This window comes from Pristis pectinata, chromosome 7 (assembly GCF_009764475.1).
Source record: "Pristis pectinata isolate sPriPec2 chromosome 7, sPriPec2.1.pri, whole genome shotgun sequence".
NCBI lineage: Eukaryota > Metazoa > Chordata > Chondrichthyes > Rhinopristiformes > Pristidae > Pristis > Pristis pectinata.
This window is the reverse complement of record NC_067411.1, coordinates 19205855-19222928: the sequence shown is the minus strand read 5'-3', so window position 1 is coordinate 19222928 and position 17074 is coordinate 19205855. Positions and strand designations below refer to the sequence as shown.

At 38.9% G+C, this 17074-nt stretch overlaps 1 protein-coding gene across 9 annotated transcripts in view; it reads right to left on the bottom strand.

Moving 5' to 3' along the window:
• Window positions 1-5616: 5616 nt before the first annotated feature.
• The window catches only part of LOC127572737 (storkhead-box protein 2-like), a 240739-nt gene continuing 229281 nt past the window's right edge, over window positions 5617-17074 (bottom strand). For 6 of the 9 annotated variants that reach the window (XM_052020295.1, XM_052020296.1, XM_052020299.1 and 3 more), the window contains 2 exons: window positions 11584-13831; window positions 5617-6312 (listed from right to left, as the gene is read on the bottom strand). In XM_052020295.1, the coding sequence (XP_051876255.1) occupies window positions 6123-6312; window positions 11584-13831 (2438 nt within the window). In that variant the 3' untranslated portion in view covers window positions 5617-6122. Of the gene's footprint in view, window positions 6313-6562; window positions 6681-11583; window positions 13832-17074 lie in introns of all 9 variants that reach the window. The other 3 variants (XR_007956669.1, XR_007956670.1, XM_052020297.1) reach the window with 3 other exon arrangements.

Below are 17074 nucleotides of genomic sequence, written 5' to 3'. Positions count from 1 at the left end.
AGTGAGGAGAAATTTGCAATCTTTTGAATTTTGAAAGATGATAACCAATGCAAAAACTGTCTCTCTATCCACCTCTTTAAATCTCTGGGTTGTAGATAATCAGGTCCTTAGGCTTTTATCAGTTTTTAGGTTCATTAATTTCTCTGGTCGTATTCCATCTTTTATTTCCACCTTTGCACTGCAACCTCAGTTCTCCAGTATCTTGGGATGTTTTTGTGTGTTGTCCCATGAAGACAAACACAAAGTATTCTTGTCTGAAGTATTGCAGTCCAGATGAAGGGTCTCGCCCTGAAACGTCGACCATCCATTTCCCTCCACAGATCTTGCCTGACCTGCTTTATTATGGATTCTAGCATTTTGGGTGTAGCGTCAGGTTCCAGCATCTGCAGTCTCTCGTGTCTCCACGAAGTATTTCTCTGCCTTTTCCTTATTCACTATTATAAATTCACCTGTCTCTGTCAATAATTGACCCATATTTGCCCTCAGTAGTCTTTTCCTTTTTACATATCTTTAAAACTCCTACCATCTGCTTTTACATTTCTTGCTAGTTTCATTTCATATTCTATTTTCTCTTTCTTTATTAATTTCTTGGTCATTAAATTCTAAACTGCTCAGGCTTACAGCTTTTTGTGGAAGCTTTGTAAGCTTTTTCCTTAGACCTAATGCTATTATTAATTTCTCCTGTAATCCACAGCTGGACCACCTGGAAGAATGTACATTTGTTGCAAATTGAGTATTATTTCTTGAAATGCTCATCACTGCCTGTTCACAGCCATGCCCTTTAATGTAGTTTCCCAGTCTACCCCAACCAACCAGCTCTGCATATCTTCATAGTTTCCTCTGTTTAGATTAAAAACATCACTTTCAAACTTAATCACAGAATCATAGAGAAATACAGCACGGATACAGGCCCTTCGGTCCACCCAGCTAGTCCCAATTTCCTATGTTTGGCACATATCAGAATCAGGTTTATTATCACTGACTTATTACATGAAATTTGTTGTTGCCTCCAAGCCCCGCCCGTCCATGTACCTATCCAAGTGCCTCTTAAATGATACTATTGTACCTGCCTCAACCACTTCCTCTGGCAGCTTGTTCCATATACTCACCACCCTCTGCGTGAAAAAGTTGTCCCTCAGGTCCTTTTTAAATCTTTCCTCTCTCACACTAAATCTATACCCCCTAATTTTGTACTCCCCTACCCTGGGGAAAAGACTGTTACCATCCAGCTTATCTCTGCCTGTCATAATTCTATAAGGTTGCCCCTCATTCTCCAGACCTAGGTCTGACCAACTTCTCCCTAAAACTCAGGCCCGCAAAACTGTACACAGTACTCCAAGTGCAGCCTTACCAACGACTTATAAAACTGCAACATAATGTCCCCAAACTCCTATATTTCCTATACTCAATGCCCTGACTGATGAAGGCCAACACGCTAAACACCTTTTTCAGCACCCTGTCTACCTGTGATGCCACTTTTTCTTAAAATTTTATTTACAGTGTGGTAACCAGGCCCTTCCGGCCCCACGAGTCCGTGCCGCCCCATTTTAAAACCCCAAATTACCCTACCCGTACGTCTTTAGAATGCACTGTACTCCTAAGTCACTTTGTTCCATTACACTCCCTAGTGCCCAACCATTCATAGTATTAGCCCTACACAGGTTTGACTTTCCAAAATGCATCACCTCACACTTACCTGTATTGAAATCCATTTGCCACTCCTCGGCCCACTTCCCTAATTGATCAAGATCCCCCTGTAATCCATGATAACCTTCTTCACTAGCAACACCACCTCCTAATTTTGCGTCTTCCGCCAAACTTTACTGATCAAGCCTTGTGCATTTGCATTCAAATCATTTATATAAATAACAAATACAAGGCCCAAACACTGACTCCTGCGTCACTGGCCTCCATTCTGAGAACAACTTCAACCACGACCCTCTGCTTCCTACCTCTGAGCTGATTTTGAATCCAGCTCTCCCTGGAATCCATGGATCCTAACCTTCCAGAGCAGCACACATTTAATGTACAATTCTATCATGTTATGATCTATCTCTGTGGACCATTTACAAGATTATTAATTAACCCTAAACCCTTAATCAAAATTACCTGCTCCCTACTATACATTGTTAGTATAATTTGATTTGTCCAGTCTATATGTAAAGCCTCTCAAGTATTACCCTTGTTCCATGCACCTCTAATTTCCTCTATTATGTTGTAACCCTATATCAAAGCTATTCTTCAGCAGTCTAGAAACAATTTCGACTGATATTTTCCTGCCCCTGCTACTTCTTAGCTCAACCCAAAATGATTTTAAATTCTAAATTACAAGCCAAGAACCAAATATAGTAACTATTGTACCACTGACAGAAATACACAACAGGGAAAGATTGGCTATATTCTTTGACTCACTACGTGCATTGTCACTGGAAATGCACCATTTGTATGTCCTATTTGCTATGGTGCACATATTTCATAGAAAGGCCCATTTCAACTACCTTATGCCTCTTTTAGATGCCTTGTAGTTTGGCACACAACAGCCAAGAGTTAGAATATATATCATCTTGTAATTCCACAAGCTGGCCGCCTGACTCAGACATAATTTTTATCTCAAAATAACTTCTGAAATGTTTACATCAACAACTTTTGGTAATTTAAGCATTGTAAAAAATATGCGTTGTCCAGCACAGATACAAACATACATTTAAATTGTCTAGTGTATATATTAATGACTTTATTAAAGTTCTTAACGAGATGCTGGAGGACACTCAGCAGATCAGGCAATACCTGTGAAGGGAAATGGACAGTTGATGTTTCAGGTTGGAGACCCTTCATCAGTCCAGATGAAGGGTCTCGACCCAAAATGGTTGACTGTCCATTTCCCTCCACAGATGCTGCCTGACTCGCTGAGTTTCCTCCAGCATCTTGTTTGTTGCTCCAGATTCCAGCATCTGAAGTCTCTTGTGTCTACTTATTAAAGTTGTTTATTGAAAGTTTTCAGTCTCTTCTGAAAGCTTGGACTTTATTTTTTTTAAATCTAGAGCAATGGGAGTCAGTTTTGGTTTCTTTATCTGTGTGGGTACTATATGGCTAATTTCCCAGGTTACATCCACTTTGTTCAACAAGTTGAACTGATGGAAAACTTTCCTTCAGTTTCTAGCACTTTCAGTATAACAAGTTCACATAGGAATTCCATTGATAAATGAGGGCAAAAGATTTCTTTCTTACCAAAACTAATACAAAATGTAAAGAAACATTACAAGAACGAGATGTAAGACTTTTAAAAATTAGGAGTACGCAAAGGCGAGGTTTTTAATTAAAGATTGCACGAAATAAAATATGTTCCTATTTTATGAAAAAGAAGGCAAAAAAATCGTAAAATGTTAAAGAAACATGTTATTTAATGGCTTTAAAGTAAATAACACAATCCCAAAGGGAGATCCACACGAACTACAATAGTAACAACAGAAATACATTTCACACAAAGGGACTTTTAAATAAGGAACATTAAAAAAAAATCCCTGTTTACAGTTTTTCAAGTTATTGTACTAAGCATGACATCTAAACGCATCATTTTACAGTATAATACACTTACAAAACAAGCTTGTTACAATGTGCTATAACATAATCCAGTAATGTTAGGGAAGACATTCCATGAACCAAAGTTTGGTAATAAATTGTTTTACAATATATAAAACACATCTATCTGGATGACCAACTGCAACCAGAGAGACATTTTAAATGCTTTTCTTTTGTTATTTTTAATCAGTGCAAACGTATTTATACAAGGCAGTCTCGGCTGCTCTACTCCTTTCTGCTTGAAGAAAAAAGCTGTTTGCATTTATAATCATTAAGTTCATACTATACTCATAATTCATTCATTCACCCACAAAAACAAAGTAATCTTTGTTCCTTCCAAATTAATCTTTAAAATAGACCAACCTTTGAACACTATCTCCTCATTAAGATATCTATTTTTTAATGCTTTGACATGTTTCAAAACAAGACCATGAACTTAAATGAACATTGTATGGAAGTCAACTCAGTTTGGAACCCACACTTCCAGGAGTTAAAGCACCAGCGTTAAAATTCAGAAGCAATCATCTGGTGAAAGCTTGTTTATGAGATGGTAACAGAGATAGGAAGAGTGGGCAGGAGAGGGAAGGTGCAGAAAGAGGAAGTCATGCTACATTGCAGTCTCCATTACCATTTCATAAAAGCCGTGGAGGTAGTTATGTGCAATATGAACAATATCTTACCTAGAGTGGAAAAAAATGTTTGTGTTACATACATTAAAGGTCATTTCGGATCTACCACTGTATATAAATTTCATGTATCTCATCAGCAATGTCTTGTCGTTAAGATCTTATCATGGATGGTAACAGATCAGGCACATATGTTATTAACATATATACATTTTATATTAAAAATTCTCTCATTCTGTAGAGTTGTATTTATAGCAACAATTTAAAAACAAATTTCACATTTTGTTTTGTTGTCATAATTTTCAGTTGAACCAAATGAAAGGGGAGATAGCTATAAACTAACGTATCCCACTACTCTTATTGCCTTGAACACTTTTATATGCCTGATATATGTGTTTATGATATCACAGAGATATTACATGATTTGGGTGCACTGGAAATAGTTACGCGATTCCAAATGATTAAAAACATTGCAAGATTTTTTTTTGCAAAGACCTCTCACCTATTGTGGGATAAGGCTCACGGAATACAAGGTGAAAGCAAACTCAGTTTAAATGAAGAAACAAGACTAGAGGACTGGTTTCAGTTTGAAGCATGTGAGAGATTGGGACACAATCTGCTGCTCTGGTCCATAAAAGCCACAATAATGACGTAATGCGAATCATTTAATGGCACCACAGAACACAAAGAGACTAAAGGGCTGTCACAAATGAAAATACAGACCTGCTGCTATGCCAGTATTGGTGTTAATAGCAAACATAATATCAGGCTGCATGTGCCACCATGTGGCAAACAATCTTCTATTACCTTTTTATCATTAATGCGGCATCAGGCATTTGCTTTCTTCACAAATGTCTGCAACACTGTGCAGGTCTGAAAATGTCATCCAAGAATGGTAAGTTTCCGTCTATAAAGCAAGTATATATTTCACGGTATGAAAAGTAATTAATACAGTTAAGAAGGAGCCGGTGGTGGCAATATATTAATGGGGTGCAGGTGAGGTTTAAGTTGCTCAAACTTTGATCCTTGTAATGATCGAAATGCCTCAAATGTACTGCTAACTCACTCCGTGCAATGCAAAATAAAACAATTTTTGTTCAAATCTGGAGAGATGCTTATTCAGCAGCATTTCTCTGAAGCATATTTATTTGTACAAGAAAATAATGCACATCAAGTTCACATATATTGGTGTAAGATTTACAGCAACTGTAAAACTTGTAGCAACTTTACTGTTGTTCTATATGGTTAGCTTTCAACAACTTCAATAGTGATTTATATGTACAGTAACACAACCAGATGTATATCTTATACAGTAAAAAAAAAATGATACATTATTTTATCTTTTAATAGTGCAACATATATCTGTTGGTACCACACAACTATTATTAACAACAACATTTATTGAAATAACTGACGCATAGAGTTGAAGATAATATCTTCAGTGTGTAAGACTGTCACATAGGTGCTCATCCAGATTTAACACATGCACTGGTTTCGCAAAATCACTGAGGGAGTACTTTGCTGGCTTGATAATGTTCTAAAGAAGATTATTTCTAAAAATGAAGTTTTGATAGAATATCATCAGAACCCAAAGCCAAGAAGTGCAAAACAGTTTGTGCTTTTTTTTTCTTCTTTACCAAAACCACAATGGACGTTTCATGCAGTATGATGTAGGCGAATGCCATGCAGTAAGCTGCATTACCCACTCAATACCTAAAGGATGAAGAAGTAAAATTAATAAGTACTTATGGAAACAAAAAATCTCCAAGTCATAGAAATGGCTTCTACATGTGGTTTGCATGGCCTTTGTAATGTAAGAGCATGCCCAATGTGTATCAAATAACAGTTGAAGTGCAGGTATGTGATTGCCAAGGGTGCAGTACAGAATCTGCCACTGACATCTACTACTGAAAGCACTCAAACACTGGTAACAGAAGCTAGACACTTCGCGGGCTTCTGCAGTTTCTCAGGTTCACTTGGTGCAGGATCTGCAGTTGCTCGGAAACTGAATTCAGACGTGCCTCCATGTCCCGGACTAAGAGTGGGGTTCTGATGTCTGTTGCTGTCTAATATGCTTGAGGTGTTAGAGGCCAGACTTTCACGAGTACTGAAAGACACCATGGATGGAAAAACATTAATGCTCCCAAACACTAATGTCACAACATTTAATCCTTCACAACTTCTGGCCCTCTTGGGTAACACTACTCAAAGAGGCCTGAAGCATAGACAATTTGGGAAACTTAAATACCAGTGTAGTGCATTAGAGATTGTTCTTCTGAGGGTTTGGTGGTGAGGCATGATGGAGGGTACAGATTCATGCTCAGGTCATAACAAAATATTCCTGCAGTACTTCTTACCTGTAATATCAGAATTTGACAGTTACTTTGTGCAGTGACAATACTTGGTGCTGTGAGCTGTCATCGAGGATTTTTCAATTTTTTTCAAGGATTGCACATCCTTCACAGTTGTACTTACCTATTTTACAAATGACAATAAATGTGCTTTTTTAAATCATCCTTCTGCCATCTCAACTTTGCTGAAATCATAACATTCACTTGTTGTAAAATGAAAGGGAAGTTAAAGAAGAGAGAAAAATAAAACCAGGAGGTTGACAATGAAACAGGCATGATGCACAGATTTCTGACCAGCTGGACAGTATGAAAGATTATGTTAATATTGCAATAACACAGAACTTAATGTGTGTTCACTGTCTATGTTGCTTCCTGCTGCATACTTTACTTATGCAGGATTAAACAGCGGACTAGAAATGTCAGTGACTTGGGTAAATCTAGCTCATTATATTGAAAGTCTTTACTCCTTCTGTACTCCACTTTGTTGTGTGTAAGTGTCTTAAATATGTCTAGTCCTATCCTATTTGCTGATGGGCATCTGTTTCAGCATAATAAGCAACCATGTAGTTAGTCGCACTGAGTCAATCCAGAAGAATAATCCAAGGATAATTTTCTAGCTCTGTGACTGGTCAAGATTCTCTTCCAAGGAACACACTGGAGTTGGTAATGTTCTGCTTGTGATTCCCCAAGCATTTAAAATAATGATTTGAAAGTCATGAACGCCACATGTTGGAATTTCTTGTACGTGCTCTGAAGCTGCATGAAATTGGAAAATTTCCCCTACAATGTGGCTAATAGATGTACTCTTGGGAAAATGGGAATAATGCATATGCAGAAAGCTCCAATGTTTTATTTACTTGTCCACAGGATGTGGGCACGATCAGCAGTAATCACACATCCCACATTGAACTGAGTGGCTACGTAGGCAAGAACAGCAGATTTCCTTTCCTGAAAGATATTAGGGCACCAGGTAAGTTTTCAAACAGCATTGTGTTGGTCTCCATTCCCAACATGAGCTTTTTATTACAGATGTATTTAATGATTTACATCTAACTTCCTCAGCTGCTGTGATTGGGATTCAAATTCAGTCCCTGGATCACAGAAATTTAAGACACAGAAGGAGGGCTCTCATGCTGGCAAAAATAGACTTTAGGTTAATCCCACTTCTTGCTCCATGGTGAAGCTCTTCAAATGCCCATCCAAATATATTTTGAAAGTGTACTGAGGGTTTCTGCATCCACTGCTCTTTTAGATGCAGGTTCTCACGAGTTATTACATGGATTCATTTCTTTCTCAAGTTCCTTCCAATCCTTCACTGACTAATTTAATTCTATGCCCCCTAGTACAGACTCCTCTACTAATGGAAGTAGGGTATTTCTTTTACCCTGTCCAGGCTACACAAAAATGTAAACCCCTCAATTAAATCTCTCTTCAATCTCCTTCGATCCAGAGAAAAACCAATTCAGATTAGATGGTCCTTATAATACAATCCTCTGGGGCCGTGCTCCTTTGTCTTTTGTTTCCTCCCACATTCATTCCAGAATGAATTCTATTTGCCACATTCATGCCCGGAAAATCCAGCCCATTGCTACTTTCCTAAAGCTTAAACCTTATTCTTCACTTAAACCACACTGCCAATTTGGTAAATGTCTTAACTGTGGCCACTACAAACAAGTCCAGATCAAGGGGCTGACTGGCCTACTCCTATTTCTTATGTTCTTACTGCTTATGTACACCATGAAAAGTCCAAAGCCTCTCACCATGCCTTCTGGAACACCACTGTATTCTGCCCTGCAGTCACTAAATCTCCAGTTGACCATTATACTTTGCTTTCTGCAGCTGAATCAACTTGTAAACCCAACTTGCAACTTTCTCCTGAAGCCCATTGCATTTTATTTACCTGATTACCTGCCATATGGGACACGTTTAAACACCTTCTTATAATCTGTGCACATCTATCCTAATATTCTTTGTTGCCTCCACAACACAGGCAGTTAAGTTAATCAGACACAAACCTTTGTTCCTTGACAAATCCATGCTGACTGTCCTCAAGAAGCTCTTCGTTATAAGTCTTTCCAACAATTTGCCCACTGCTTACACCAGTTTTTTCTAGTTTGCAGATACTTGGTCTACGTCCTTCTACTTTCTTAAATAACAATGTCACATCAGCAGCTTTCCAAATCTCTAGCTCTATATCTGCAGGCAAGCGCATTGGCAAATTATAGTCCAGGCTAGTGGGTATTTTCTCATTGCTTTGTTTAAAGAGATGGCGTACATCTCCCATATGAGAAATGATTGAGCAGACTAGGCCTGTACTATGCAGAGTTTAGAAGAATGAGAAGAGATCACATTGAAATTCACAACATTCTTACAGGGCTAGAAAGACCGGATGAAGTTCTCCCTGGCTGAAGTGTCTAGAACCTGGGGTCACAATCTCATAATTAGAAAAAGGCAATCAGGACTGATAGGAGGAGATACTTCTTTATGCAGAGATGGTGAATCTCTGGAAGTCTGTATCCCAAAGGACTGTGGAAGGTCAGCCATTGAACTGAATCAGTTGATGTCTGGATATTTAAGGGAATCAGGGATATGGGTAAAGTGCAGAAAATGCCATTGGGGTAGAAGATTAGCCATGAACTTCATAAATGGAGAAGGCTCAAAGAGGTAAATGGCCTACTCCTAATCTGATGTTTATCCAGGCCTGGTGATGGATCCACTTTTGAAGATGATAAGATTTAATATGTCCTTTTTCTCTGTGCTCCTCATTGCCATTACTTTACATTCTTCTTCCTTAACGTCAATGTTTATATTATTCCCCGCCTCTGTGAAGACACTGCAAATTATTCACTCCAAACTTTTGTGTCTATCATCACATTCTGGCTGCCATTTTGGTCTCCAATAAGACTCATTTTTTTTCCTTTCTATTCTGTTCTCCCTTCCCACGTTTATTAGACAGCTGAAGGTTTCCTTTGATTTTACCTGTCAAGTTCTTATGCACCCTTTATCCTCATTTCCCTTTTAATTTCATTCCTGAACCATATACACTCCTTTAGGCTTTGTGTGACTTTGAGCTATCAGTATCACCACCAAAATGTTTAATTTGACATTGGACATAAGTGTGTAATAGGAGTAGGAGTATGCCTTTCACCCCTGCTCTGCCAATCAAAAAGTCCAGAGATTCAGTGCCTATAGTCTTTTCATCTTAGCCTGAAGTGCACTCACTGACTAAATGTCCACTGTCCTCTGTGGTAGAGAATTCCAAATAATTATTACACATTTTAATTTTAAGGTCTCATCTAAAATTCAGCACAATAGCATCTGGGCAATGGCTTAAAGCAGCAGTGTGCAGGCTAGGGGTAAGAGAGTGGGCTTGTCAATTTTGTGTGACCCCAGGTACCATATTCTTATTCCATACAAGGCCGTATACGATAGAACAATGTTGCACACTAAGTTCCCAATTATTAGTGTTCAGGTTTTTTGGTAAAATTCAGTCATGTAGCACAGTAAGAACATTGTGTTATGTGATAGAATTTCTAGAATTCTACATTGTTATACTTATCCAATGAAAAATAAGCTGTGGTGCAGGGTTTTGATATCTGCAAAACTATTTTGGCAATCTTGGTGTCAGAGAACCTTTGTGTACAATTAGCTTTGAAAAAACTAGAATGAGAAATCCATGTTGAATTATTAGATTTTACAATTTTTCATAAGAAATAACAACAGCATATTCTGATTCGTTTAAATATTCCTTCAGAGGATGATGGCATTACTGTGAAACCCAAGTTTTAATACCCATTTCTAACGGTCCTTTTACAGAACAGCTTACTAGGCCATTTCAGAGGATTGAAAAATTCAACCGCATTTCTGTGGGCTTGGAGTTATAATCAGCTTGGACCAGGTAAGGATGGCAAATTAGCTTCACCAATTAGTAAACCATCTTAGTCCAATCTTGCAGTTCCATAGTTCCCACTATTTATTCCAGATTTATTTAATTAATAGTATTTAAATTCCCCAGCAGTTATGGTAGAACTGGAACTCATGTTTAGTCTAGGTCTCTGAATAATCACAAGGCTACAGTACGTCTAACTTTCTATGTCTTATTTTTCACTTTTTCAGGTTCTGCTCCTGGCCAGAAGCAATCACCATCAAGATGGTAGAATTTTGGGTTTTTATTCATTATAGAATTTTGGGTTTTTATTCATTATTTTTTAAAATAATTGAAAATCTGGTCCGATTTTTGATTTTTTTTATGCACACATGGGACGACAAAGCCAAGATTTATTGCCCATCCCTAATTCCCTTTGAGCTGCCTGTTTGGTAAAGGTATTCACACTATGGTGTTAAGTGGGGAAGTCCAGGATCTTGTTCCAGCATGAATGAAGAAACAGTGATAAATGTATCAGTCAGGATGGGGTGGGATTTGGAGGGGCTCCTGCACATGCAATGCATTTGTTATCCTTGTCCTTCTAAGCAAGAGATCAATGGGCTAGCAGAGGTGCTGCTGAAGTAGCCCTGGGTCATTACTGCAGTCTATCTTGTAGGTTGTGCACACCATGACCATGGTGCTCGCTGAGGCAGAGGGAGTGAATGTTTAAGGAATGGACACTTTGTTAAATGGTGCTGAGGTTACATTTATGCAGTGAAGTACTGCATCATAATCTTTACGATATCTATATGTTGGATCAGTTTTGTGGAGTCAAGAGGTGAGTAACTTGCTCTTCACAAAGTCAGAACATTTTGCTATGCTACCTGCTTGGTTTGCATAAAATTGTCAGTTTATCTAATAATATAATGAAACAAAGCAAGAGAAATATATGATGACTGGAGTACATCACTATGATTAATTACATTTTATGCTAGATCAAACAATTCTTCATTCTTTATTTCTAAATTTTACAGGTTTTATCTTGTATACATTGCATTAGCTAATTTTGAAGTCTTATACCATGAAACATTCTACTACAAGATCAAAAAACTTAAAAGCTCTCAAATGAGTGACTGTGCTGGATTTACATTTACATGCTTACCGTGGAGAATTAAATCCACTGTCTACCGTTATACTGCTGCTGTCCATACTATCTAGTCGAGCAGAATGTGAAGCTTTCTGACTGGCGCTGGTGTCACTTTCCTTTGGGCTCAGGAGAGTTAGATGCTTCTCAAACTTTCTCTGGAGACCCTTCTCTTTCTCTCGTTCTAGCAACCACTGCACAGTTCCACCATCTTCTCGGCTCTTACCTTCCTGTTGGTTTTTGTTGGTGCCATCTTCTGAGTCATCATCAGATACATTATAATAATCAAAAGAAGACTCTGGATGTCCTGTCATGTCTCCGTGTCCTGGCAGTGATTGCACTGCACTTGTTAGACCAACAAGGTTCTCACAGTTTGTGTGAAATACTTCTGATGGTTTATTGTGTTGTGGTTCATATAAAGAAATTCCAGGAGGTTCCTGGCAATTATTCTCCACATGATTTACAGTCTGAGTTTCAGACTGTGATTTAAACACTTGTCCATTTGGCAACGACACTGTTGATGCCTGTGCAGTTACAGGCAAATTAATGCTGTTCATATCCATTTTTTCAGGATAATGCTTCTGCTGCAGTGACAATTGTTCCAGCTGTCCATTCACATTTTCTTCAATGGGTGGGTGTTTCAAGAATCTATCCAAAGGGGACAGCTTCTTAACTCCATCAGACAAGGTCAAAGCATCATAATCTTTAAACAGATGTTCATCATTACATTTAGCTGATGGAGAAGATACAGTCCGAACCGTCTCCTTGGATGCATTACACTGAAAGTAATCGTCTGCTTTTATGTCAGCATCAGAACAACTAGGATCATTGTAATTAGGCAAGGTTTCTCCAGCTGTAATGGGTTCCAGTGGATTGCAGGCATTGCTAAGGCCTGTTGAATTATCAACATCAACACATTCAGGTATACTTGGCTCAGTAATATGATTTGAATGTGATGTCAGCCCTGATCTGTGATGACTGAGCAATTTGGAAGAACGCAATTTGTCATTATTCAAGTGGCTTTCATCCATGTTACATCCTTGAATCTCTTCTGCAGTGCCTGACAAAATAGTGCCAAGGGGTCTATTCGAATTATCCATTGATCTAGACCGTTCCTTGGCTTTGCTGGTCCTATCATTTCTTGATTTTCTGTCTTGCGTATGGCTGTGGCTCCGATGTACTTTGGATTGTAAACTTTCCCTGGAATGTTCATGAAATTGGCTCTCCATCCTTCTCTTGTATAGATCACCTGACACATCCCACTCTGGGGTCACTGGAAAATGAGACTCAGCCATATTTATTTTGTCGTATGTGACAAAGCCGTTGTCACCCTTCATTTCCATACTTGTACTTTTATCACATGGGGATCTGGTAACTGGATCATAAAACTCATATTCTCTGGACTCTGTTACATCTAAATGAGTATCTTCCGATTGCTCCCCCTTAGGAACCCTTGACTTGCTGTGTGATCGGGACTTACCATGGGGCTTTTTGTGGCCTCTACTTTTTTTGCTTTTGCCACTATGTTGGGCAGAAGAGCCTGGTTTATTTCGATGGGCCTTATCTTCTTCAAGTTTCTTCATTAGCGCCGTGTGCTTCATGACATTCTCCACTGTCAGGTCTGGGTTAATGCGTTTAATTATCTCCTGTTCTACCTCCCTCGGTATTGAGGTCGGATTATCCTCGTCACGTAGAGGCCACTCCTCAGGAGGAAACTGGGCAGAAAAATTCACCAACTGTTTTGACTTGTCTTTCTTAAAGCTCAATCTGAACAACTTCAGACCAAATTTTTTTGGTTGCTTTTCTCCATCCTTGGGTTTTGGCAACGTTTCAGTTTTATATGAACAGTTAACCGTACTCTTACTTTTTTCAGTGTGAGTTATTGGCATCTGGCTGAAAGAAGGAGGACAATAGGAGTCCTTACAATCTTTTATTGATTTCTTCTGAAGAGTAGATGAGTGATTATGAAATTCCTCTCTGAAGCAGTTGCAAGAATCGCAATGGTTTCGGTGATGGGCTCTGTCTCTGAGGCAGCCAGAGTTAGATGGAGTTATAGTCCCTGGCTGTGGTGAAGTACATCGCGATCTGTCAGGTATCCTTTCATCCAGGTGATACCATTTGCTATTTGTTCTTATTAAAGAAGGTGTAATAAAATAAGTCTGTGGAGTTACAATAAAATATCCATCAGGAGTTGGGTAAATTTTTCGCTCTCTTACAAGCATATTCAATGTATGGCGAAGAATTTCTTGACTGGGTGTTGGAACCCCTATAATAAGAAAGGGAAAAAGAAGTTATGCAAATCTATTTACATAAATATTTTGTTTGCACACTTTAGTTAATACTCAAAATCTTATTATGCCTTACATTATACTACAAGCACATTAAAGGAAACTATTATGATTAATATCATTCTGGTTCTATGGTGCAGAAGCTTCAGGAAGTTCATTAACAAACAGAGAACAATCATGGAATGATAGCCTCCACTACATATCAGAATCAGAATCTGATTTATTATCACCGACTAAAATGACATGAAATTTATTATTTTGAGGCAGCAGCTCAGTGCAAAGACATAGAATTACTATAAATTACAAAAATAAATAAACAGTGCAAAGAAAAAAGAATAACGCAGTAGTGTTCATGGGTTCATGGACCGCTCAGCAATCTGAAGGTTGAGGGGAAGAAGCTGTTTCTGAATTATTGAGTGTTCAACATATTCAAGATTGTGAGTTTTTAATCCATACAATTACTGTTCCCGGAACTGAATATGTGAAGCAAACATAAAATTAGGTCATTCTTCAGTGAGGCCGCTCAAATGTTGCTGCCTAGATGAAAATGGACACTCCATCTGCCTTGTCCTGAGGGAAGAATGCCTCCTGTCGTGTGAGCTCCAGTTTGGTACAAAATGATGATTGGTAATATGTGTGTTGTTTTCCATTTGAAGGACTTACGTGCTGTGAGACTGGTTTTGCTGAGTAAAGATAAAGGATAAGAAGAGATCTTTAGGCAAAGGAATATTAAAATTGATTTATGAGGAATGATTAATTAGGTTGGGCCTACTCACTGGGGTTCAGAAGAATCAGAGGTGAGCTTATTAAAACATACATCTCTGAAGAACCTTGACAGGATGGATGCAGGGACAATGTTTGCTCTCATGGGACATCTGGATGAGGAGCATAGCTGCAGAATAAGATGTTGCCCATTTAAGAGGAGGAATTTCTTCTCTCAAAGGTCATGAATCATTAGAATTCTCTACCTCAGAGACCTATGGAGGCCAACTATTTGCATGTATTAAAAGGCTTAGATAGATTTTTGGACTATATGGGAGTCAAGGATAATGGGAAAAAGGCATGACCGTGAAGCTGAAGATCAGATATGCCATGATCTTATTGAATGGCAGAGCAGGCTCAGGGAGCTGTGCTTTTTTTACTCTTATGAAAAAATGATATGAGAATTGTTTTAGAAACAGAAGAAGTTTTGGTAGGTTATTTAGTTTACTACAGGAAAAACACAAGTCATATTTTAGTGATCTTAACATCAGAACCCAAAACACTGGTCCATTGTGGCACAAGCCTATAGCGTCAGTGAGCTTCTGTGTGGAGTTTCTCATTGAAAGAAGTTTTAAACTTTGACACTCATTGGACAAAGAGATAAGCATAGGTTAAGCACTTTTTGATAAGTGAGGAGAAAAAGTACATTTATATCAACTGACTCCAATATGTCATGTGAGGAGCTCAACAACTGGCCATAAGAGCAGATTAGACAGACATGTGTTCAGACAAGGAAACTGAAAATTGGCAGGGTTGAAAAAACAATAAAGACACAAGTATGGCTACAGTCTGGAGGCTGCTCCAATGAGTTACTGGGTAAATATGCCATTGCAAGGTAGACAGAGGAAAAGATTCGAGAAGAATTCAAAGCCGATTTGAAAAATTGCACCATCCCCACTAATCCCTAGCCCATGACCACTCAGAATGGATGTGCATTTGGGATGGTATTAGTATCATGGCTCCATGCATTAGGAGCACACAAAAGCCTGAGTAAACCACAGAAGGAGCACATAGCCTCACAAACAACCTATCCACCTACCCACCCCTCCTGCCCCATTTGTAGAAGAGTCTGCTGTTCTCACACTGGGCATAAAACTGGAGTAAAAGCAAGTCATCTTCAATTCTGAGTGACTGTCTAACAGAGGAAGAAGAAGAATACTAATGGCGGACATTTAGTCAGCATACCATGAGGGAATTTTGTGGCTTTTCACAAAATCGGGTTATTTTGTGGTGGGAAAATCTCAGTCTAGACAGGAGCATGGATTTCAGATAGAGACCCCTTCTCTTTCTTAGGCTGAACATGGCTTGCTTCCACTGTAGTTCTATGAATTTTGAGATGGCTAAAGAGTCCAATGTGGAATCTGCAGATTCTGTCATAGGCAGGATTTGAGGGGGTGATTGGATGGGTATTTAAGAATGCTTTGTATTCTTTCCACTGTGTGCACTTGTCCACTGTGTGCTCATAGAGACATGAACCGATCAGTGCCTCTCTGTATGCTCCTTTTATATTGAGCAGTCCAGGGATTCCTGTAGGTAAGTGTTACAATTTGCAAGGAGATTTTGAGAATGTCTTGCAGCAATTCTCTGCTGTCCTGGAAACGTCTTTTTGTGAAAGACTTGGAGTACAGTGCCTGCTTCAGAAATCTGGTGTCAGATGATGTGATCTTCTCACTGGAACTGGCTGAGTGTGAGTAGTGCCTCGATGCTGGGGATGTTGGCCTGGGAGAGGATACTGACATTGGTTCACTTAACCTTCCGGTGGATTTGGAGGATTTTGTGGAAACAGTATTAGTGATACAAAAACAGAAAACACTGCAAACACTCAGCAAGTCAGGCAGCATCTGCAGAAAGAAAAACTAAGTTATCCTTTAAGTCAGAGACCCTTCACCAGAACATTGTTAGTGAATCACTCCAATCTTTTGGAGTACCTATCTTTTCCATATTGCGGGGATCATAGCTGCTTGGTAGACCATGAGTCTCGTATCGGTTTTTAAGTCTTGGTCTTCAACCATTCTTTTCCTCAGATGGTCATGGGCTGTTATAATGCAGCAGAGGCGATAGCGAGTTTCATCCACTATGTCTGCCCTGGCTGGGAGCTGGCTTCTGAGATATGGAAGGTGATCTGCACTCTCCAGGGTCTCATCATGATTGTTGAAGGTGGGGCAAATTGGTGTAAGTTGGTAGCGGACTTTTGTCTTCAGGATGTTTATTGTCAGGTTCATCCTCTGCTACACTTCAATGCAGGAGTCAACAATAACCTGGAGCTCTCCCTCCAACTTTGTACATACACAAATGCCATGTGTGACCTGCAAATTGACGACTGAAAGTTGAATAGTTTTCCACTTGTTCCGCAGCAATGGCAGATGAAATTTAATCCTGATAAGTGTAAGGCCATGCACTTTGGGAAGGAGTAATAAGGGGTAGCACATAAACAATAAATGGTAGGGTAACTAAGGTAT